This window comes from Zophobas morio, unplaced genomic scaffold (genome assembly GCF_036711695.1).
Source record: "Zophobas morio isolate AGI-343-1 ecotype UQ-CSIRO unplaced genomic scaffold, CSIRO_AGI_Zmor_V1 ptg000005l, whole genome shotgun sequence".
Classification (NCBI taxonomy): domain Eukaryota; kingdom Metazoa; phylum Arthropoda; class Insecta; order Coleoptera; family Tenebrionidae; genus Zophobas; species Zophobas morio.
Window position 1 is genome coordinate 10000001 of NW_026972110.1, and position 26685 is coordinate 10026685.

The 26685-nt window shown below is 31.4% G+C and overlaps 2 protein-coding genes across 2 annotated transcripts in view; one reads left to right on the forward strand and one right to left on the reverse strand.

The window, feature by feature from the left end:
• LOC135122668 (uncharacterized) overlaps positions 1-26685 on the reverse strand; it is a 124705-nt gene that overhangs the window by 22087 nt on the left and 75933 nt on the right. The window lies entirely within an intron of this gene.
• Positions 11639-13458, forward strand: LOC135119400 (myoneurin-like). Its single transcript, XM_064043819.1, has 2 exons — positions 11639-11856; positions 11909-13458. The coding sequence occupies exons 1-2, from the start codon at positions 11725-11727 to the stop codon at positions 12827-12829; spliced, it is 1053 nt and encodes a 350-aa protein (XP_063899889.1). The 5' UTR covers positions 11639-11724; the 3' UTR covers positions 12830-13458.

Genomic DNA, 26685 nt, shown 5'->3' on the forward strand with positions numbered 1-26685 from the left:
TAATTTACCAGTGATTACGTTTGTAGTATATTTCCAGATACAGAGAAATACCTTAGTTCTATGAATGGGTAGTTTTTCTTCATTTTAATTTTTATTATTTATTGTAAGAGGCGAGGTTTTTATTTGCTACTCTATTATTATTTAACGAACATTTTGTTTAAATACTTAGTAGGTATTTTGGATTTTGTATACGACTGTTTTTCATGCAGTTAAAAAATACTTCCAATTTCATATAAATTCCCAAATAACAGCTTATTATATTAATTATCTAGTTCTAGTACATTCACTTCGTTATAAATTTGTTTTATCTATATTTGCAGCGCCTGAAATTGTTTTAGAAATTACAACGTGGCAGTTCGAAAACGAATTTACCTCAGGTAAAATTTTCTTTTACACTGATTTTATAATCGATACATCCATTCTGAACTTGGTTCATAATATCCGATAATTTGCTGTGTACACCCAAAAACAAACTTCAAGTACAGTAAATGCGTTATTGAAAAACACACTAACCTGTTTTGCTTTTTCTGGCCCTGACTAAAAAAAGCTTTGTTTTCAATCGTTCGTATTATGAATATTTTGGCGGAGGTTTGCACTTGGAAAGGGATCAGAGGCAATATAAAAGTCTCATTGCTAAACATAATGAAAATAATTATTAATTTATTTTTATTTCTCGATGGTAAGCTAAGGAAGCACTGTAATCGAATCCACCGTGCGACTGGCCACTTTCGTGTTTGTCCACATTTCATGACCCTTAGAATACGTCTGTCTGTCTGTCTGTCTCTCGTCTGTGTCAATTTTTATTAGATGGATAATCTTCGAAACTTCCGGACCGATTGATGTCCAGTTTTATTTGTATGTTATTATTATTTACATGTTATAAAATAAGATACTCCTGCACAAAATTATACAACATTTAGCAATTTAACTTTGAAGTTGCAAAACCGGATGCTGTGAAATCTTGCAAACTTTTTAAGGTTATTGGAATCATGGTAAATCGTTAACCAAAATTTGTCCGTTTATGCCCCTCCCCCACAATAGTGACGTGATCTTACAACTTGTTTTTGTTCTACAAATTTGTGAGAGTGTATGCTAGACATCTAGTTTTTTTGAGAAAAACACCGAGTGTGCTTAATTCATTAATTAATTAGTCCTTTCCTCTGTGTTGAGGACAAAATCAATTGAACTTTAGGTACTTTCACAAATGCCGCCGCTAATGCTTGTTATCTGAACCATAATAGTCGAATTCGTTGGAAGTATAAACATAAACATTCGAAGTTAAGCTTGTACTGAGCATTGAGAACACATTTTTCCGTGTTGGTTATCTGTTTTAAATATATTTCATATTAGCACATATTTCAAGTTCTCAGAGCAGTAGGATTGTATAAATATATTATGTTGTCTGTAAGGTTGTTTAAGATGAGAGTTGGAAAATAAAAGTTGTGTTGAAGTTATATTCCCTCGTTAAATAATGTGTTACATCTTCATAACACTATTATGTCACGGTTATATTGTTTATAGTTTTTTTTCATTTCAATTGTCTTGTCAGAAACACGTGTGTCAGTCCATAGTGTAATCTTCGTCGTTTTGAGTTTGCTTATTTTACAAATTTTCATGATAAAAGCAATGTCGTTTTTACATGAAAAGGAACCTGAGGCGTTTGTCGTTATCACGGACTTCTTTCTTTGCGGTCTTTTAAAATCGTAACCTTAAACCGATAAAATTGACATCTTATTACTTTTTACTTCCCGAGCTTAATAAGCCAAGGAAGTATAGTAATCGCGTCCATCAGACGAATTGCCACTTTTATATTTTCTCGACGTTTCATGACCCCTTCAGTACGAAAAAAGTAGTCTTCCGTTTCCGTCTACCTGTCTGCCTGTATCCAATTTTATAAGACACGTAATCTCCCAAACTGCTGGACCGATTGTTGTCAAATTTTGTAAATATTATATGTTAAAAATATTATGAAGATGGTTCAATGCTAGTCAAAATTTGGCTAGTCATTCCCACCAACAATTTGATAACGTCATCTCAATGAACCGTATTTTAAAATGAGTTGAATGTTATACAAAAATATACTCCTATACGAAACCACTTTCAGTTTTTTTTATGTTACCACCACGAAATATATGAGCTCGTGGCTCATTTTCCTTTTTTTTTTTTCGTGCACTGGTAATGCGCTGTGACAACTTTTTTTAATATACAGAATTTTCTTTCAACAATAGGATAGTTAAACAATTTTTCAGTTTCTTATTAGGAAAAGAAGACTTCGTATATTAAGAAAAAAATGGACCAAATATAAGCCGCGCCCACCCACCCCTTCTCGATTGTGATGAATATTTTATTCAACGTGAGCTAAAAGGCGGAGTTTAGTTGCAAAATTCTCATTTCTCTACAAGAAATTACCATATGACCGCGCCTCGCCTGATTAGGAATGAAAAACTCGTCACAACTGAGATCGGAGCGGGTGGGAGGGGCTTAATCTTTGTTTTTTTTTTCTTTCAACAATTTTTTGCCGCAAAGAGCAAGAAATATTACAATAAAAAACATAAAGTCAATCTATTATTCAATAATTTTGGACTGGACTTCCAATGTAAATCAAGTAAAATAACTTGCACTTTCTCGTTTTTCTCGAAAAACTGAATAAATGAACAACTGAAAAATCTAAAAATTAAAAATTTAAAAATGAAAACTCGAAGAGATAACTTAAATTTCAAAACTCGAAAAAATGAAGGAACAAAAAAATTAATATTTGAAGAAAAAAATTCAAGTCAAATAAGCTGCGGGAACGTTATTTACGCCACTAGTTTTTACTTTATAGAGGTTATCGGAAAATCAAAATCGCAAAAAAATGATAATTTTTCAGAGAAGTTGGATTTATTTGGCTGCACTTCAGGGGCTAGGGAAGTTCAGTTAAAATAACCTTAGGCCAGTTTTTTGTAATAAATCTATAGCTGGCTTTGTACAAAATCATGGCCTGCTGCGTCGACAGTCATTTTGAAATGATATAGTTTTGGAGCGAAATTGTTCGCCTAACATAGTACTTCTTATTCTTCACAATTTTAACCGTACACCGACTCATCTCGACGGTAAGAAAAATATTGTATATATCTATAATATATATATATATATACCTTACTGTACATGATTTTAAATAAATGAAACCTATTTAAATGTGTTCTCAATGATACGCCAAAATTTTAGTGGCATTGGTTTTTAAATTGTAATCTCCCATATCTTATCAGCGTTATAAAAGAACGAATCATACCTACTTTAGTGCTTTTAAAGTACTAAAGGAGATAAAACAAGACAAAATGAATCATTCTTGACTATGCAAATAAAATAACCCCAAATTCAAACAATGACCTAACATTTCTATGTCGGTGAACATCTGAAATTACTACAATAAAGAAAAAGATCAAATTTGACAACATTTTTTCTCACCATGTAAATAAATACTAGCAATAACAAAGTTAAACAAAGTCAATCTAGTACCATACAAATTTTGTTAACAAACAGCAAGGATATTATTTGTTAAAATTTCCAGAAAATTAAAAACAATAGTTTATTATTAATAAAAAACCTGTTTACTGTTTACACTTTCAATAAGTTAAACTTAATTATCTTGCAATATTTGAACTATAATGATGGCCATACATAATTTAGAACAAAACTGCAATATCATGATTATAAGTAGTAACCTATTAAATGGAGTAATAAGTTGTACTCTTTAAATTCTATAACTATGCCTATAGGTACTAGAAGTTATATAATAGTCTTCATTCGAAATCAAACAACTTGAATGTTGGTTAGATATTTAACAAGTGCATTAAAACCTACTCCTACAGAATAACTTATTATTTCTTTTTTTCCTTTTACATTTCTCTTGTAAGCAATTTATCAATCTCTCCTGTCATTTTATTGATTTATAATGCGCAATTCAATATTTTTTCAGCTTGATATAAGATACAACTCATTAGCTAATATAGTGCAAACTGACAAAGACTGAGCGATTTTTCATAACATAAATTTCAATTTAACGAGCCAAATTAAATTATTGATTATTAATTATTCTAAAAAAAAGTTTGAAAATTAGGTACGAGCGTGGGGGTTTATAATTTTATGAAACATGATTGATAACCATTTTTTAAATTGCTTCCACATTCCAACTCTTTATTTACGTCACCATTAACTTACATCTACTTCTCTGCTTTTTCTAGAGAAAGAAATAAACACAATATAATGGAGCACGTACGTTGTACGATTTATCACAACAGAAAATTTCTCGAGGTAACAGGTGTTAGACGACGAATTCGTTAACAAACGAATTCATCATTTTATTGATTGTTTAAATGGCAAAATCCCTGATAAAGTGGATTCGGAGGCTGATTTAACGGAACCTTAAATATAATTTATAGAAGTTTTGATACAAAATTAATCAGTTTATTATTTATAAAGATTCTCAGAAATTGAAGCGGAAGCCTTAGGTAAGTGTACTAAGAGTTGAATATAAATCTGCTTACCAACTTCGGCGTTCGGAAACATGCTAGATATCATATGAGATATTTTCATTTTATTTGTGGTTGATGCAGTGTCCGGATGAAAGATATAAATGTAACTAGCAGAAATATTTATGTCATGGTTCGAATCGATAACAGTTGATCGTAAAAGCAGAGCATATAAACGACTTAACTTGTTGATTAATTTAACTGGTTATTAGAATAAACAACATGCAATCTCCAAGATCACCTGGATCACGAATAGTGACAAAAAAATTCCCCCCTACATCGATTTCAATAAAGAACAGCAAGATCTTGTAGCTCCTTTTTCATTTAATCAACATTTACACAAAAGAATTTGTGGTGTTTCCAGAAAGACAAAACACGTTATTGTTTATTTTGGCGAAACTGTCTAGAATTTAATCCAATCATCCCGACAGAATAAAATTTTATATGAACGAGTTTGCTCGAATATAAAACCCAATTAATTGTATTCGCAAAGTAACATGAAAGGATTTAATTATAATCAAACGGGGGCACATTTTAACATGTGCTAAAATACAAACGTTTGCTTTTATCATCTAATCCGCACGAGCTTCAGTGGTCAAAGCTCCCATGTGATGATGCTTTGACCTATTTAACAGGTCAAACTTTTTGCGTTCTATTTACTGGAATACATGGGAGTGTTCTGTTTGCAGTTCGGATAGGTCAGATTTGATTAAAAGCTTATTCAAATAGTCCTCATTCGTAGCAATTTCTTTAGGTTCGACACTCTTCAAAGAGTATCGTTAAACATTACAACGTAATGAACCGCTCTTTAAAATGTAAAATGTAGCTTTGTAGATTGTAACGAGTGTCGTTTTATATTCTCTCATGCGGAAAGTAAAAATAGTTCTTAAATTGAGTTAATAAATTGTATTCGCGTTGAGCAGTGTTTTGCTTATTTCGTTTTATAGCTTGTCTGCGCTAATGTATCTTCTGTGGGTTTGCATATAGAGAGAATATTAAAGTTTCTCGACAAAGTGTCAAAATCTCGAGATATCGTTTCCATCTTTGCAGATTTTCTTATAAGATTTGCAACTTTTGCTTTTTGTAAACTGTCTTGGCGGGTGGTGAATATGTGAACTGAGACCTATACCCCAATAAAATCCTTCTATGTGTGGAAAATATTTGTGTTCGCGGATGTCATCACATCGTGAATTTTTGTCAATTTCACTTCTGAATTCTTTGTGGAATTTGTTCTACCCTTGAAAGACACTGTGTAAAGCGCAAGGGGTGAGATTAAACAAGCGGTATCTACTTATTCGAAATTAACTTTTTCATCTTTAAAATTAATCTGTTTGTTAGAGCAGGAATTTTAAGAATGAAATTTAGAGGACTGAGGGTAGGTTGTGCACGCTCTCTTGAAAATGTGAGGCATTCCCCGTCGGCTGCTTGGCTTAGCTTTGATGTGAAATTGTTGGTAAAGTTTCTTATTATACCAACCTAAAGCGCTCTAATGATTGCATTTTACCTCGGCTTCTGTTCATAATATAAAAACAATCTACCTCTAAAATTACCCCTAAAATGAATGTTGGCGCTCGAAATTTTAAAATGAAGTCAGTTATTAATTTGGAGTAAAGCGTGAAGTATGGAATGATGCAATGGTTGCCTTCTAGGAGTGTTGCGTCAAATATGGAAGATTATTTCCCATTTGCTAATAGTTGAAACTTAATCGTCTAAATAGTGGCAGCACGTACTGGATGATGTTAGATTTATTAGGTCAGTAAAAAGGCCAAATTTTGCCACTCTAGTACCAAGGCAAAATTTTAATTTGTTAGGTTAGTGTTAAATGCTCAACACTTTTGTAATCTCTTATACAAATTATAATTTACTCCTGTTATAGTATGTACTATAAATTGTGGTTTTCAGCTCAGTTTTTTACTGTCTGAAAAATATATGAGAAGACTGTTGTAACAAGTTTATTCTAAGGATTGCTAAATTTCGTGTTTGCGTGTGTTTTGGTCCTTTCCTTCCCTTTTCTTTTACCTGAAAATATTATTAAATAAATCCTTATTGGCCAGTACAACCTGAGATACGGTATTGCTTGAGTTTGAATAATAATCTTTTATTTTATGGAGTCGATTATCTCTAAAACGTTTTACCCGAGTTTCCTGAAGTTCTGAGACCGTTATAAGGATTAAAATTACAATTGTAATTGTGCTGCTATCCGCTGAGAGAATGGGCTAAAGTGGCGTTATTTTTGTTTTTTGTCAAATTTGTGGTGACTTAGAACATTAAGAAAACTTTTAAGTCAAAAACAATGTCTTATTAATTTTTAATAAAATTTTTCTTAATTTTTAATAAAATTAATAAAATCCATTCTACTGCTGAGTAAATGTAGAGTTTTTCAAATTAATATATCCTTTTTACGAAAAGTTTATTGTATCATTTAAAAAAATTATAAATAAACCTTTATTGAAATACGAGTTTACCCCTAGCTCAGGTTGTCGATTTTAATGATGCTTAACAATCTTGCTAAGTTCACTGCATATTTTTTAATTTTTTCTCTTGATAAGTCACTGGGTATTTGCATATTTTCTCGACATTTCATGACCCCTAAAGTACGAAAAAATAGATCCCTCGTTTCCGCTATCTATCCGCCGTCTGTCGCCTGTCAATTTTTTATGTAATTTGGGAATATCGTGTAGACGGTAAAACTCTAACCAAAATTTGGCTATTCATCCCCACCAATAATGGGATGACGTCATTTTCAAAATGTACATTAGTAAATCTTATTTAAATTTTATAAAACTAGACACTTCTGCACTTGTCTTTTATAAATCTGCATTGAGTTTTTACCCTAGAGATTCAGAATTTTCGAAAAAAAATCAAAATTTTATAATAACATTTTACAGTCTATTAGGTTTGAAATTTCGAAATCCAATGCTCTGAAATCATGATCAAAATTTATTCAAATAAATCTCACTTTTCTGAAAAATTATCTTTTTCTTGCGATTTTGGTTTTCTGATAACCTCTATAAAGTAAAAACCACTGGCGTAAATAACGGTCCCGCAGCTTATTTGAGTTGAATTTTTTTCTTCAATTTATCTTCAATTTTTAATTTTCTTTTGAGTTTTCATTTTTAAATTTTCCAGCTTTCCGATTTTCCAACTTTTGGACGTTTCAGTTTTTAGATTTTGCAGTTTTTTGATTTGAAAGTTCACGAGTCAATTTAAAATTTCAAAATTGTTGAAAGAAAACTATGTATATAAAAAAAAAAACAAAGATCAAGCCCCACCCACCCGCTCCGATCTCAATTATAATGAGTTTTTCATTCATATTCAGACCGAAGGGCGGAGTTTAATTGTAACATCAACATTTCTCTAAATAATTCTACCCTTTTAAAAACATATTTCATATGGTAATTTCTTGTACAGGAATGAGGATTTTGCAACTAAACTCCGCCCTTCCGCTCACGATGAATAAAATATTCATCACAATCGAGAAGGGGTGGGTGGGCGGGGCTTATATTTGGTCCATTTTTTCTTAATATACGAAGTCTTATTTTCCAACAAGAAACTAAAAACATGTTTAACTATCCTGTTTTCTATTACAGCGCATTACCAGTGCAAGAACAAAAAAAATGAAAGTGTTAAGTTCGGCATCGAACCCCCGACACAATGTCGCTGGTTCACCGAGTAAGCTGCTGAGTCACTGAGCCACTGAGCCACGAGTGGTGGTAAGTAATATAACGTTATTATAACGTGCAATTTTTTTGCGAAAATGTGCACGTTAAGCGAAAAACCTGAAAGCGGATTCGTATACTACAAGTATAGGAATATATTTTTGCATAACATTCAACTCATTTTAAAATACGGTTCAGTGAGATGACGTCATCAAATTGTTGGTGGAGATGATTAGCCAAATTTTGGCTAGCATTTAACCATCTACATGATATTTCTAACATACATACAAAATTTGACAACAATCGGTCCAGCAGTTTCGGAGATTACGAAAGTGGCAATTCGTCCGATGTACTCGATTACTATACTTCCTTAGCTTACGCTCGTTATGACGTTATCTGATACTTTTACCGAATACAATATGTTCTTTAAATTTTATAAAATATCTTTCTCCTGCAGGTATGATCTATGAATCCGTGTTGAGTTTTTATCCTAGACATCTAGATCTTTGAAAATAAAAAATCAAAATTGTATATATTATATATTTTACAAATTATCTTTGAAATTGCAAAATCGAATACTGTGAAACCTTGCAAACATTTTAGGGTTATTGGAAGCATGATAAATCGTCAATCAAAACTTGTTAGTTTATGCCTCCCTCCAAATGATAACGTCATATTATAATTTTGACAACTAAATATTCTTCAAATTAATGGTATTTACGCTAGACATTGAGTTTTTTAGAAAAAAAAAAACGTGTGTGCTTAATCAATCAAGTTTCATTCTCTTTTAACATAAATACCGCCGCTGATGCTTCCGATCTGAAATGCTAATAGTTGGAAGTATAGACATAAACAGTCGAAGTTCAGCATGTACTGAGAAATTGAGAATACTTTCTTCCAGTTGGTTATCTAAGTACGTTAAATATATATTATCCGCGTCCCTTTGGAATTGGCACCCTCGAGGTGTGGGAGGGGGGGCAGGGGATATCTTATTTGCGCCACTGATTTTTACTTTATAAAGATTATCACAAAACAAAAATCATAGAATCAAATTTTATCATTTTTGATTTTTTCTAATTCATGTTTAAAAATGGAGAAAGTAATTTGATTTCTTGGTCTAACTCCGTTTCAAACTTTTTTTGTGGAATTAATTCTAAATTTTCTTGACACATTTACGATTGTACATAAATGGTATCGGTGGTGGCTCGAAAAAAACAAATGTTTTCGACTGTACATTTTATTTGTTCTGTTACATCAAATTATGGATTTATATCTGAAAAAAATTTACATCTTGAAACTAAACTTTGTCACTGAAACATTGTGTTAATTTCGTAAGTACATGAACATTCTGAAATTTTCTAAAAAAAAAAAGAAATAAAAATGGACTACTAAAAACAAAACCATTTGGTAGTTCGATATTATGTACTCGGTACGTCGTCTTCATTATCTTATTTTTTTAATGTAGGCATTTTTTAATACTGGAGAAATTCCCCACTAATCCTAACCACCCAATTACAGGAAAAACTAAAAATTAAAATTAAAAATTAACAATAACAAGAAAGTAAAACTAAAAAGAAAAGAAAATTCTACCCATATAATGATTGCTTAACACAACTAACAATTTTGTTAATCGAGTCGAAATTTATATCGCATAAGTGTGAAATTTGATTGAAATAACTACACATAATACTAACTGGAGATCTTCTTAAAACGTTAGTTCTGTCAGCAGTACAATAAAATACATGATTATGGCGTGCACTAATTCTTGGTACAAGAAAATTTAAATAATGAAGCAATTCAGGGCAGTCTACTTGATTTCTAACTAAAAAAACCAAAAATTTAATGGCGATAATAATTCGTCTTTTATGTAATGATAAAAAATTAAATCTTAATAATAATAACGAGTGGTCATATCCTCGACAAGGATAGACCCCATCCAAAAGAAAAGACATAAATTTTAAGAACAAGCGTTGAACCGATTCTATATGATCAATATGGTTTTGATAAATTGGAAACCAAATTAAGGCACCATATTCAATTCTCGATCTGACTAGTGTGAAAAATAGAGCCTGTAACGTGTCGACACGCTTAAAGTCACGACAAATTCTGTAAATAAATCCATACGTCCGAAAGCATTTGGAAACCATATCATTTATATGATCGACAAAACTAAACTTACAATCAAAGAGGATACCAAGATCTTTAATAGACTCACATCGCTTAATTAAAGTACCATCTATATTGTAAGAAAAGAGTATAGCATCATGTTTTCTTGAGTAAGTTACGATGGAGCATTTATCAAGATTTAAGTAAAGTCGATTAACTGAGCACCATTTGATATCTATGATGTATCTACTGCTACAAGACATATACTTAGTGGTTTTATTGACTTTGACTTTTCCAACCTCCTCATCTGTGACCAAATAGCATCTTAAACCAATACCGCCAAAAATAAATGAATTAATATGTTTAAATTTAAGAAATTGGTCGCAGAATCCACTACTTTTCTAGTCACATCGCTTTTGTCCTTTCAGTTATAAAAGGGCTAGAAAAAATGTTCAAAAGACTGGGTATTAAGGTTGTTTAAACATCCGGATAGAACATTTAAAGCCTTCTTGGAAGCTCATCCAACGATAAAGTAGAGCTTAATGAAAAGTCGAGGATTTATGAAATAAGCTGTAACGATTGTGATCAAAAATATATTGAACAAACAAAAAATTCACCTGAAAGAGAGGTTGGAAAAATCAACATATTTTTGAATATGACCACAGAGTAGACATCAACTTTTTATAATTAGTTAAGTCTGTCAATAACTGTAAATTCTACACATACACGAAAGTCTAACAAATATAAAAAACAAAAATTATGTAGTGAATTCAGACCTCGGGCTTATTCTGATCTCGTCCATCTACACACCCTTGTGCAGTCAGAAAAGGGGAAGGGTGGGAGTAGTATGGTAGATAGGTTATAAATTAGTTTGGTTTTGTGGAGAGGATGTCAACCTGGTTGCCGAAACGCCAGTTTAATTTAAAACCTTGAATATTTACATGTTTTTACATTGTTGTCAATAACTAATTTGTAACACGGAGAAACTGAATTATTTTTTCTACAATTAAATGTTTCTTTCAATAGTTCTTATTCGCAAATAGACATAATAATAGAAATATGGAGATTTTTTAAATACTGCATGATCTGACATAGTAAAAAGGATGCTTATTTTTAATCTATACATATTTACTATTTAAATTATATTTGTGTACATTTTGAGTATTTCTATGAACTTCTGTTGCGTTAGTTACTTATAATCATTAATATTATTTCAAGAAATGAGATAAAGTTGCTTTCCAGCTACACAGAACTCCAAGAATCTGCAAGTGGTTACATTTAAAACAATAAAAGAAAAAGTTCAGTTTGAATGCGCGAGCGCTCCCTATGCGATCGATAAAGTAGAGAGCTGTGGTCAGCTGTGCCACAATTAGTTGTGTCAAATGTCAGGAAACATAACCTCAAAAGCGTAACTGTTTAGAAGTCAATATTTACACAGAATAAATAAAATGAGTGACACAGTCAAGGTATGCTTTACATGCCGCAAAAACGACAGCAAAAAGTTTTACAATATCCAAAATTATGACACAGATAAAATCTCCTATTTAGATAAATTGAAAACTTGCATAACACCAGATTTAGTAAGTTGTTTGTGTTTTTTAATGTTCATTTATTATTCGAGTCAAATTTCAGATAGAAAATGATGATATGGAGATGTGTGGGCTATGTGTGAAACATTTACGGATTTGTTACAAGTTTCGATTAACTGTATTGACCTCCCAGGAATACTTACGGAATAATGATGGTAGTGAGGAACTAATTAAAAAAGAAGACGTGTGTGACGATTTTAAATTTGCTCTAAGTGATAGTGATCTACAATACGTGAAATCAGAGAGTGATTGTGACGATGATTTTGTTAATAGTGATAATTACTCTAGTGATGACTCTTCTAGTAAAGACATTGTAAGCTCTTTACCCAAAAGACACAAAAAACGGAAACACCACACGAAAGTCTCAGGCGACGAAATTTTTACTTGTGAGTACTGTGTAGCTCAGTTTGGTAAAAATTGGCAATTACGTAAACACCTAACTCGTGTCCATAATGAAGTTCGAAAATTCGTGTGTTCCTATTGTAGTAAGGAGTTTAAGCAAGCTTACCACTTAAAAGAACACATTACTTCTCACACTGGTGAAAAGAATTACACATGTCCAATTTGTGAAAAGAAATTTCAGAGACAGTCATCCCAAAGAAGACACATCAAATCTCATGACGCCCCTCCTGGACATAAAACTAAAAGAACCCCGTTTTTGTGCACCATTTGTGGTAAAAGTTTCCCATTTTCTAATGGGGTTCAAAGACATATGCGCATCCATTTTGGTATTAAAAACTTTGAGTGCAAACTGTGCAATAGGAGGTTTACGCAGTCGACACATTTACAAGTGCATATGAGGACACATACTGGAGAAAAACCATACATTTGTGAAACCTGTGGAGAAAAATTTTCTTTAAAATCGTGCATGCTTAAACACATTAATAATAGGCATTATAAGTCAAAAAATTTAGTGGATGATCTTCCCATTTTTTATTTCCCAAAAGAATTTGAACAGAGCTGAGTGTAGATAGATGTTAACAAAAAGTAAATTATGTATGGAAATTAGATATACATATTTTGACTTGGTTTTGAAAATTGTATTCACTGCATCGTATTTTTTTAGCTAGATGTGAAGGGAGTAAATTATGTTTGGGATTATGTAAGAAGGGGGAAATATATTTTTTTAACCTAGCTAAAGAGTGAATAGACAGATTTTTAAGCTTTGTGTAATTTGTTGCAGGTTATTACTAATTCCAAGTGCCAAACTTATTGGTCCTCGAAATCAAATCAAATGTTGGTAGCATTAGTGGCATGGTTGAGTTCCCTAATGCGGTTTGACACACCAACACAGTTTTCCTAACCATGAAAAAGAAATAAATTTTCCAAAATTACAAACAAAAATGAAAGATTTGTCCGAATCGTCAACATTTTTGTCAATTTAATTTGTCCACTAAAAGTTTTCATAACATGCTAACTGAAAATATGGCCTATCATGAATAAACGAATAAATTTGGCATTTGGTTAAAAATGGTTAAAATCATGGTGTAAGAAAACATGGTATGATATTGCGCAAAGCATACGAAAATTCATCCATCGGAGCCATGTCTTCGTGTATCATGGTTAAAATGTTGTGTTAATAATGCATATAAATCAATTTGTACAAATTGCAATAAATTTTATTTTAAAATTAAAGAAATTTTGTTGTGAATGCATTTTATAACTATGTGTGCGTAACGCGGGAGACCTATTTCTTCATACTCTAGGAATCATAAAATGTCGAGAAAATGTAAGAGTAGTTGTTCTCCATTCATATTACAAGTAAGAAGTAAAACAATTAGATGTCGAGTAGCAAATAGTAAGCATATTTTAAATTCTTTAAAATATTATACATGTGTTTATACCTCAAATATTTTTTCGTGTTTTTTTTTTCAAAAGTTATTTTGATTTTAAATATTCTTATATTTTTAAACAACAATAATAATATTAATAATAACAATAATAATTTAATAAAAAATTATATATATTTATATATTTAATAAAATCATAGGGAGCAGTAAGTTGGATATCAGAACTTCAACAACTTCATTAAAAACTCACAAAAATTTGTTCCGAAAGATATCCCAGATCGTGTGAAAAGTCCTTTGGTCTATCTAAGTATCTTTGTCACGTCTTAAATTTGAATTTTAATAGGAATTTTAACAAACAATGATACAATGGGGAAAAGTGAATGAACAGCAGGTAAATTAGTTTCCTGACTTGTGTTTTTTAGAAAGTATTGATTTTTATGTGATGTCATCTACATTTGAGTTATGCCGTCATTTGATTTAGTTAAATTAAATAAAATATATTTTGTAAAATAATTAGTAATTACTAATTACATATACCTAGTAGTGATTGTTCATTTAAATTTATTTAGTTTATGAGCTGCCTATGTAACGTAGGTAGCGTAATCACGAAAGAGGTAAACAACTATAACGACAAGCATATGGCACGTAACATACGTTCAGCCAGTTTCAAACACACACTTCCCACTAAACCTACAATTACACAACAATAAAATTAGCAGTTGATAATTCCAGCTTTAGACCGACTTTTCAAGATACCTATCAAACTCACTCACAGAGTGTACACACAGCACAATACACTATTCCACTATAATTAATGAATAACAATTTATTTGCCATTGGTGGTCCTGAAAGTGAAAATACTTGTGCCAAATTTAAAAATTGTCGTCACGTTTAAAGGGAAAGAGAAACCATTTATTGAATTATCCTATCGAATTACACCTGAACCAAACTTGCTTTTTCTTTGGTAAACAGACTCCACAAATTGTTAGGTAAAGCGACTTGTCGTGTCGACTCGTCTTTGAACTGAGACAACTTGTCTCATTCAGTTACCAAACAAGTAAATTCTTGTTAAGAAAAAGTAACTTTGTTCGAATAAAGAAAAAGCTCTTGTGCAATTATTTCCGATGAAATTCGTCCGTCACCGACTGAGATAACGGTCAGAACAGGTGCCTTACATATCTTTTGAATTAAAGGTTAAAGTCACTGAAATAAAAAATATAGGATTTTCCTGACGCATACAGTTAGAACAAGTTCGATAAAAAAATTCAAGTCGGTCCTCTTTTTAAGAAGTTTTCATTTTAGACCATTATATACAGGATTGTTCAAAAGCATGGAAGCAGTTGAAAAATACTCAAGCTTTATGTTCTGTATTTTTTTTAAACTTTAAACTTCGTTTGTTTTCAAGATGAAAGGCTAACTGTTTTTTTTAATTTTTCAAAAAGCTTTCATAACAATGTATTCACTATTTACAATCATTAAATCGGAGTTATTCGATGTTCTAGAAATAATATCTTCTAAAAAATTGCACTATTTAAAAACGGAACATTTGACTACTCGTACTATTTAAAAAAATCAAGTTTCATATGAAACAAGTTTTAACAATAATTTTGGGAAGAAAAATACTGACATAAAATCATAAATATTGAAAAAAAAAAAGATTGCATTAAGTTTTATGTTTACCCACTATTAACTGCACATGTTAGAGATTTATCCTTGTGATCCAGTTTTTCAGTGCAGCATTGGTTTTAAATATTAACTTTATACATCGTTAACATCGATAAAAGTATTGTTCAATCTACTGTAGACATCTTTTATGACATCAAAGTACGTGTTTTTGCTACAAATTTGTAGTTATTACATCAATAATTTAAAACGTAGTTTAGAAACATGAAGTGAAGCTACTCGTATATCTTTCCCATTACATTTAAGTGTTGTTTTAGAATGATTCTTTCTATGTCATACACGCACGAACAAAAATATGTTGACTGAATTATCGCTATATAAATGCGAATTATACCATGTGGGTTTTAATACATTTATTAGAACACGTGGGTGGTCACAGGTTGCTTATCGTTAGTGAATAGTGGTGTAGTATTTATGTTTGTACATCATACAACCCAACCCCAAGTTGTTTGCGAACCCAGCGAAGTGATAAATTAATGTAATTGTTAGCAATAATCTAGAGAGCCTACCTTCTTGATATAATGGTAGAGTTTGCTTTATTAGACCGCTGCAAGACATTAGAGTGAAATTTTAGTAGAGGAGAATTAACTCACTTGTTGCCAGTTAGCTAAGAAATGTTTGCCGTATTTGAATAATCAACGTTACGATTAATGAGCTCTTGTAACTAGCAAGTAAACGTTAAAAGTAAAATGATTACATTTTGTGGTTTATCCATCATGTAAATATATAATTTTTGAATATAATCAAATTTAAAATAACGCTGGTTTCTGGGTAAAATTCCTATAATTATTCAAATAAAATTTCGGTTGAATAATACCACTACCCACAGGCCATGACGTATATAGTAGGTTTATTTACGTACATGCATAATTGATCCTTTAGACTTATTCAATAACCATAAACGTTAGAATGGTATTTTGTGATAATTCGTTATGAGGGTATAATTAACAATGTGCCCGATAAATTAATTTAACTATCAGTCTTGATACGATAAAAAATAAATACTATTAAAGTAAAAAAAGTTACATATTTTAATACAATTCCTACCACAATATTTTTTTATTCGTTTTGCTGATAAAAATGAAAAACATTTCGGTGTGTGGGTATTTTTGATGTAGGCAGATGATAAAACTAATAATGATTTGTGAGGAATTATCTGCCGGCGCTTTTCGAAATCTGAATTAACTGCCACTAATTACGTCACGAATATCTAAATTTATTGGTGTTTTACTTTTCAATCATAAAAAGTGTGGTGATGCATTTGTGTTTGTATCGTATGACAATGTTTACAGCATTGATTTTTGTGGCATTAGTATTAGTTGGTAAAAATGATGTAAACATCATACATTCGATTAAAATTAAACGGAATCAAAATGGAATTGATTAGTGACAAAAAAAGAGAAAATAGTAATAACATCAATAATTTAAATGTTTATAACAGCACCAAAGGTTAATTACTATTACTATTGTATCTATACTTATGTTGATTTATCGATTTTTGAAATTGTTTTTAAAGCGTTATTCTTTAAACTAAAATCGCTGACGTTGACTATCTCAATATTTCATTTTTTTTATCGAAAACATTCTCTTGCAATTAAAAAAAAATAATAAGTTTGCGTCGCAACACCGACTCCATACATGTTCTACATTTGCAGTGTACAAAATGAAGCTTCCCCCCTTCAAACTAAAAACAGTGGCGTTTGCATAATTTCAATATTTCTATCCGTTCTGAAGATATAGGTGTTTTATCTAGGAGACTTGGATATAACGATCCATTGTTACATCACGCACGACATATCTACTTAATTACTCCTATTTCATATTTATGTTGCGAAACAAAAGAAAATGTCACGTTTTACAGCTTTACGGTTTACTTAATTTGTGAATATTTTATTGTCTGCTCCAGATGGGCCTGGTTTGTCAGGTTTTATTGGACTTATAAGTTTCTTTTGCAACTTTCTATCTTTGACGTAACACTTGAAAATAACTTTTTTATTTTTATTTTTATTGTTATTAAAAATACATATATAAAAAAATAACAGAAACGACAATAAATCTTAATGAGGTAGAGCAAAGTGCGATAAAGTTTTAACACATTAATTTTTTTGGAATCTTTTTTTAAGTTTCACATTTGTGCGTGCATTGCCTAAAATGGTTTCGGATCAAGAAAGGATAAATATGTACATTTTTACTTTGCTTTAAAGAGTTCTGTAAACTAAAAAACCGTTTTTTAGTCCTAATTTATTAATGTACAACAGAGTACAGAACTGAATCCTAAGATGTTCTTAAATTTTTTGGAAAATTAGATTAATGATTTCTAACGTAATAGGCAAAATGTAGGGACTTATTAGGACTATTAATTATATTATTAATAAGTAGATTGGTCAATAGGTAAATACGAAAGATGAACTAATTTCAATTAGAAACTTAACTGTTTAAAAATTAAAGTAAAGATTTAACTACATCAACAAATCGAAGTCCTTTTCACGTGGCTATATCGACATCAATACCGAGAGTTGGGTTAAAAGAAGCAGAATTGTATATGAGAAAGCAATCCAGAGACGGCAATACAAAGTTTGCTAAGTAAAGAGCAATCGACCAGAGTAAAGTAATTTTTGAAGTACGATCAGCAGTAAATAAACGCGTCTGTTATTTTTCAGTTTTTTAAAGAAAATTTTCGTGAGGAAAATCTCTGACGGGATAAGAACCTAGTTTAAATATAAAGTATTTTGCAAACCTTCGTCGAATCTTTCTAATGACTTGAATGAAAATTTGTGATAAAATGGAGGCTGTGATGAGCGCACGTTAGCTTGTCCTATATGTTAGCTTTCTATATTAGCTTGGTATCTATCATCTCCTACGTGCGGTCATCACAGTCTCCGTTTATCTGAAAAGTTTTGAATCATACTGCAAAATAGGTACACAGATAAATTAATGCTATTAAAGTTATTTTCCCATTGTGTAAAAATCCAAGAGATTTGAGAGCTTTATGATTATCAGAAAGGGCATTAACATGTTTACGAGAAGTGAGCTTACAGTCAAATGTGATAGGTAAATCCCGAATTATATAATAATATATCCTTCCCAAAACTGTGTTAATCACGTAGAATTTGTGCATTTTTATTACTGTAGGACATAACACTGAAATTAATAGGAAGGAGATTGTAATTACTCGAACTGAGAAGTTTAACAAGATCATTTTGCAATATCAAACAGTGCCCCTTGCAGGCAATTTCTTTGAAAATCTTTACGTCATCTTCATATATAGCACTATTAGGCCGAATAACTTTAACAGTGTCATTAATGTAACCAACAAAGAACAGCGCTCCCAGCACGGAACCCTGATACACACTTTTGTTAATCGGATGTTCTATCTAAAAGAGAAAACATTTACGACCGCATCTAGAATTTCTACCTTCACATTTGCCATTTCGCCATTTTTGTGTTGACATTTGTCATTTTATATACCAGTCTATCAAAGACATGGATGACTCGATTACAATCATTTTTGATCACCCATTATATATACCGTCTCTTTTGCCATTTTTGAAAATTAGTGCTACAATAGATAGTTTCCTGATATCACGGAGTGTCCTGGTTTTCAGAATGAAGTTAAATATAATTATTGGTGAAGTGATTCGCAAAGACAATTTGTTGGTTAGAGTCCGTAGGAAGGTTGTTATCAGAGGTCATTACATTTTTTACTTTCCGAGCGTAAGCGAAGTTACTTACTTACACTTACACTTACTTACACGCGATTACAATACTTTTGTAATCGCGTCCCTCGGACGAATGGCCTCTTTTATGTTTTCTCGACTTTTCATTACCTCTACAGTACGAAAAAAGCATAATTTTCTATAATTTTTCAAAGAAACGGAATTTGCTGTATTGTGCTTCAAGGGCGAGGGAAATTCTGTTGAAGTTACCTTGGACAATTTTTTTAAGTTATGACCATAAGACAAGATTTTTTTGGGATCAGATTTAATTTAGTACTGTAATAAGTCGAGTAAATGGTTTTCGTATAATACTTATTTAAATTGCAGAACACGCTAAATTAATGTCATTGGGGTATGAAATAACAGACCAAATTTTTCCAAAATTCCACTGCTTGTCACTAGATGCATTAATTACCAGAGCGATTGGTTCTTACAGTTTTAAAGTCACGAGGAGAGCGAGATAATGAACTCTTCTTTTTACCATACTGTCAACAGATTTTTTAACTGAACAACTGGTAGCGCCCATTGCTTATTAAATACATGATTGAATTATTGGTTTAAAAATATAAATAAATAAAGCAAATAGTTTTTAATTATCTGGATGAGAACCAGATAGATTAGCGTGTCACGTTTAGTGTAAGAATAGACTGCAAAAGATTCAGAATTCATGCTGTAGATTTGTACATAAACTGAAAACATAATGACCATGTATCGGATAAAATTCTTAGTTTGAATTGGTTGAAAGTAGATAAGCTGTGTAAGTATCACTTATCCGTATTTGTATATTTATATACAAATGTTTTATAAAACATTTGCCACCTTCTCGCCAAATTACATAAGGAAACAGTTTCATTCTAGAATATAATGTGAACATAATGTGAACATATGATATGCATGTTTTCATACATCAATCTTTCAAAGGTTGATGTCGTACAACTGCGTAAAATTGTACAACTCTTCTGACTTGTTCAGTTGTAAATTAAGTTTACTAAGTTTTTGCAAAGAAATGAAAAGAAAATTACTCGTGGGATAAAATATCACTTACTGAATATCGTTTTTTTTTATTTTCTTTTGTTGGTTGTTTTTTTTTCTGTTTTGTGGGTTAAGTAGAATAGCTTATGCTAGACTTCGCCCATATATCTTATTTTTTTCCCTGTATATCTCTCTTTTTTTTAATAAAGACCTTTATTATATTACTATTATTATTATTATTATTATTCAGAAATATTCAAATTACCGGTTATAATCACTGGCTGATTTTAATTGCAGTCAGATTGCTTATCAAACTAAACAGTAACTTATACTCCTGCTCATCAGCATTAGGTTGAACATATAACACGAATATAAAAACAATGGAATAATTAAGTAGGAGTTTAGGACCTATGATGTCTGTGAACTGCCGAGTCAATTCCTTTAGATAACAAATTAATTTCAATAAGTGCAAATCGCTACCTGACGGGCTAACAACTCCTCTGTCCCTGGAGACATTCATCTTCATCATGTTTCGATCGGATCTAATAATTTGAAAGACAGAGGAACATACATATCTGATTATCCTGAACAGAGTCGTTTTACCACGTTTTTGATAAGGTGATGAATGATACGAAAGTCGCAACATATAAGGGAATTTCGAAGTTCCGTTAGTTTGATGTTTAAACCATGAACATCTTGGTAATAAAGAAAACATTGACAATGTGGGAAAGAAATATAGCAGAAAATGACTCTGTACACACGTTCACGGCTAAATCGATTAATTGAAAATGAGATCATCTCTAAGTTCATAGTTTTGTTTATGATATGCAGCACGAGAGATTTCTTCATGAGTAAATTAATCCGTAACCTGTACACTAGCGATGAGTGCAGTTGCTATAGTTCAGCATTTCAGCTTTACATTCCGACACAGCATGCCCTACATCTTATACAGGGCAATATATTTTTACAGCTTTTTTGTCATGATTAAGGCTATTATAGTTAAAACATTTCAAAATACCGAGAGCATCCTATATTTTGCACTCATCCAATCCAATAATGATTTTTTTCGACAAAATGAGGACCCAACCGGAAAATCAAGAACTCAACATCCTGTTTTATCAACATGCGGTGAATTAGGAATACAGTGAACGAGCTAGAGACATTTTTAAAAGACTCAATCGGACCATTAAATATACTTTGGATAAATGAACACTGACTCATGTCAACTGAAAGTCATATTTAACCTATAGGAGATTTCAGGATAAAGTTATTCTTTGTTCGTGAACTCCAGGGCAACGAAGGATCAATTATTATCTACACATACAATTCATAAAATCGGAAGGATTGCAGAGTTCGACCAATCTTTCGTCTGTCAACATCCGTGAAATGAATACGACTATGTGGAATTTTTACAGGTGATAACTTGACTTTTAGATAATCACGATTTATATTGCAATGTTGTCATGGGTGAAGACTTCAGTGATAATTTTGTACAAGACACTTATAAAAAACAATTACTGCTTGACCTTATGCTAAATTACAATCTAGTTCCAGCTGTCAATTTCAACACTAGAAATACCCAACTACCTCTACAATGTATTTACTAATGTTTTCAAATATGAGATTATTTCCATGGCAGTTAAGATGTTTTTTTTTATAGAAAGTAGTTTTATAAACCCTAATAATTCTTTAAAAAACATATTTAAGTCAATTTCTCAGATGGGTAAATTTTTATTTATACAAATATCTTGAGTTATCAAGTGGTAAATCTACAACTTCGTACCATGAAAACAAATCTTGATTTTCTAAATGAATATCCTCATATGCTGTAAATTTTAATTGTGGTAGTTATTTCATACTTAAAGAAGTTTCCTGTCGTCGACTTCAAAAACAATAAATGCAAGGATGTTTATGACTTTACTGTCTACTATAATTAATAAAGGGTATCCATCATAGATGTTAAGTATACTGTCTTCCTTAGCTAAACTAATACATTTGGGTTTCATAACTTTATTTTCCAGACTGTTTAAAAATTGACACTCCTCCCAGGTCTCAACAACTGATTAATAATAATTATCGTCCCAAAAGTACTTGAAAAAACTACGGTATTCCAAATTACCGCATATCTAGGGAGATTTAATGTATTTTGTCAAGTCTATTTGGATTTAGATCGAGCTATAGCATCAGTGGAACTGGTAGACACAATTTCTGAGGGTTTCCATTTTTGGTTTAAAATAAGTTTATCAAAACAAGTTGGGGAAGAGTCGCGCAATGTTTCTAGTCGTAATTTACTTGTAAAAACTTATATTTCTTTATATAACAAAGAATTTTGCTATTTTATTTCATCAACTTTCTTCCTTAGCGCAGAATCCGATTTTTTTTGTAATCCCTTGAATTTCATCGTATTATCTAATTCAATTGTTTTGGCATTTACGTAGAACAATGAATTAATCAAACATAACACAATATTTCTAAGTGTTATCTAATTTATCTAAAATTTGTTTATACGCAGTAATTTCAGAAGATTCACATCGACAGCATAACAAGTTTTATTACATATAATATACTCTCTCTGTCTGGTTATTATTTTGTTCCACTCCCGGTAATTTAAACACTCATTGCCAACATACCGTACATTTGTGTCAAAATGATCTAGAAAATTGAACAAAAACTGTGATAAGGATAAATCGCTATCAGAATCGACAAAACATTGATCGAATATTATTTGGGCAGAATTTTCCTTACTTCGAAAAATTAAACAATTTAATTTTGCGAATCTTATTTTTTATGAGAACCCCTTTATATTATGTATGAAAAGAACAGCTTTACTATTAGAAAGATTATATAAGAAAAATTTAAAATAATAGTGAAAAAAATAAAGACGGAGTCGTAAAATGCGAATATAGGAGTATGTTATTTTATAAAATGTAAAGCATCATTGGCCATGCAAAATTCTGAGATGAAGATCAAATTGTTGGTGGGGACGCGTCCGGACGATAAGACAAATTTTTGGGTAGCGCTTTACCATCTACATGATATTCCTAACATACATATAAAATTTCACAATAATCAATTCATTCTCGGGAACTAAAAGAAAATCGAGAAATCAAAGCTGAATAGAAACATTGCAAAAAATAAGAAATATGACGCTCCTGAAAGGAAATCTATTCTATGACTTATCTTAGATAAGTGAACGATGTTCAGCAAAATAATTAATTCACTCCCAGCATTCACACACCATAGACTTGATGATGTTACAGCCTTTCCGGAACACAACTACACATTTAAAGTGAAAACGCTTTTCGCATATACCCGAGTAGGACAAATAAGATGAAAATGGACGCTTCTTGATAGCGCTATGACATTTACCGCAAAAGGCAGCATGGTAATGTCAAAGTGATTGCCGCATGATGGAAAGTAAGAAAAAGAATACTTTGTTTCTTTTTCTTTTCAAGCAATTGCTTTAGGATCAAGCCAACAAAAACGAAGGCCGAGGGCTCACAAACACTGTGCTTTAGTAGGTAACGTCAATCCAGGAAGAGAAATGATACGCTAGTAAATAATAATTAAATGGAAATATCTCACACCACATTCAAATCAAGTGGGAATCAACAATTATTGTAAAACAAGCATAATTCGGGGGCTTTTTGTAAAATACATTTCGAAGATAAAACTTCAGAAACACTTCTAAACTTCTGCTAAATCAAAAATGTGTAACAATTATATAATGCATAAGATATTGGTTAACGTTACACCAGATGAGATAAATTACGTTTAAAATATTAGTTACAATCCGAAGTTACAACGGTCGTAGCAAAAATCATGAAATACAGTAAACCAGCATTAAATCACGAAATCCAAGATTATTTTGGAAATTTACTAATTTGGTGTTAAGCGCAGATGATATGTAATAATACAATACTTTATTTTGCTGTTCTATCCCACTTAATCTCACGTTTCTGTAGTAGTACGAACTTTACGGAATGCATATTTCAGCACAAACAACGAGGAAACTAAAAGAAATCTGGCAAACTATCATTATAAAATTAAATCGTGTTTGATAAGTAACTTATTTATCATACTCTTTCTACAATAAAAATTTAAACTATTTTGTTATATGCAACTTTATGTAGAATTATTTTATTTATACCTACATACTGTGACTGACCTATAGATAAAAGATAATATACGAGTTTACATTCATCTATGGAACAAAAATGAGAAGCACTAGTCATATTTACTCACATCCACGATGAGAATGAAGAGAAAATTGATTCTTGGTAATAATCAAACAACGGATACAATCAATATAAGCTGAAAGATTGTCTGATTTCGTTTAATTATTATCATTTAAAATCACTACACGTTTAGCGGTAAAGTTATGTTACAAAAATCGTTTAAAAGAAAACAATTTTACTGGCTTAAATAAAACTGTTTTCACGGATTAAACAATTGTTTACTGCAACTCGTGTTCTATAACATATTTATAACTTTTCTGGAAAAATTATCATCTATAAATCACTGTCATACCAAAAATATATTGCTAATGAAAATTATAATTAATTATTATAATTAGGTAAATTGAAATTACGTACTTCACCAGTTAAGAGAGTTTCTTTAGAGGAAGTTTTCTTTATGATTTTGTGTTAATTGTAAAAAGTTTTAATTATAAGCTTAAAGCTTATAAAATAAAATTTCTTTTACACCTGCTGTTATTTTCTCCTTCTCTGCTACATTCTCATTGTCTGCGTTATGCACTTCAACCATCTGTTATTTATAATGGTTTGAACATTTTATGTCAGCTGTAAAGCGATTTGTTGGTTAACAAATTGGAGAAACAAATAAAATAACCTTACTACCATTGTTACAGTGGAACTTCACTGGACACATAAAATTGATAATCAATAAAATAATTTTTTTTGCGATTAACCTGTTTCAGTACTATACATTTTCATGTTGAAATAGATTCGAATGATGACATCAAAAATAACCAGTTTCAGACAACCTGACATTGTTGGTTCAGAACACTATTTCATAGTGGGAAATTGTCGCCATTACCAGATAACACAAAACGTTTTCCTCTATTACAACTTGAGTTATATACGTCACCGTTTCGAAACAGGTTCGAAACATCCACTGTATCGTGGCAAAAAAACGACTCGCTTAGTAGATGTTCTCGCACGCAGCCACTAGTGATTGAAGACACCAATTTGGTGGATGCGCCGGGCGAAAATTGAACAAAACAAGAAATGTTTTTAGGAAATGGGAATTTTTTTATAGCTTTTTTGTAATAACTTTTATCTGTAAATGGTGCTATAACAAGAATGAAACTACCACCTGATCCTATAAATACCTGCAGCAATTTATCAACTAAATAAACGAGCCGCAAAATCCTTAAAGGAAACCTCTTAATTTCGCTCGCCCATCACCTGACATCCTTTTTAGACGCACGTACCATTTGTTGGACAAACACGACTCAACTAAATGCCGGCTTTGCGGTTTACAGGGCCGGACGTTAAAAGTAAGGCGACCGCTCGTTCGTGAAAAGGAGTCTGATTTAATGGTTGTCGCCTCATGCTCGTCTAAACGTGGGAAGTGCACTCTAGAAGCTTTCCCTTGGAGGAATCTCAAAGCTCCGACTTTCCACTGACGTCATGTCATGTTGGAGTAGGAAATTCCATCACGCTACAGGTGACTTGACTAAAAATTTGCTAATGCCTACCTTTGATAACCTGCAACAGTGGAATTTACTTGCACCTCTTTATAGTGCACTCTCAAAATTTACAAGGTAAATCAAAGGAAAGAAAATCAAATTACTTCTGTACAAGACGCAAAACTGTGCAAATAACAAGTTTCAACATTTTGTTGTATAACAGGCAGACAAAAGAAAATCTAACCACAACTATTCAAATCAGGCTATTTACTTCATGGTTTGGATAACAAACATCCAACAATCCTATTTTTAAGTGTATATTTATTAGTGTCTAATTTTAGCTTCTCAATATCGGCAGCTATTGAAATAAGTTTTAACATGTTGCTGGAAATGTCAGAAGAAATCATTCATCAACACGTTTCATGTTTGTTTAAAGATAAAACGACTCATTCGCTTTATCGAATGGGAAATTTACCCCAAGTACAGTTTTCAATGTCCATTTAAATGCGGGGGTCGCCTATCAGACTCTTTCTCTACAAAAGTTCGCACAACAAGAAGTGGAAAAACTTACGTTTGCGTTGTATTTGTCTTTGTACAGAAGCAATACATTATTTAACTTAGGAACTAACTGAGTTGTCTGTTTTATAGCTAGCTTGAAGATGTTTTATTGCTCCGCGTGATTAACCAAAAATCATCATTTTTTATTCCTATTAGAACTCTGGAGGGATCTGGGAGTGTGCAATTCTGCAAAATCACATCTAGGAATAGGAAATTTAACGTAAACATAAAGTCGCATTTGAGCATTGTTACATATACACAAAATGTATTAATTTTTAATTTTAATGCTTCGACAGTGTCCTATTAGCTACTGTTTGATATTCTTGTTAAATCAAAATTTGTTAGTTAAATTATTAACGAAGGTTTAATAAATTTTAAAAAATTTAGGAAATTAATTAATCACCTGAGGACAAGGTGGAGTAGAGTGTATATTTTCGATTTGCAAACA

What these genes read in the sequence shown, in the direction of transcription:
- LOC135119400 (XM_064043819.1), top strand. Translation starts at nt 11,725, where the DNA reads ATGAGTGACACAGTCAAGGTATGCTTTACATGCCGCAAAAACGACAGC. An exon ending in CTTGCATAACACCAGATTTA is followed by an intron (nt 11,857 to 11,908) that starts GTAAGTTGTTTG and finishes GTCAAATTTCAG; the next exon opens with ATAGAAAATGATGATATGGA.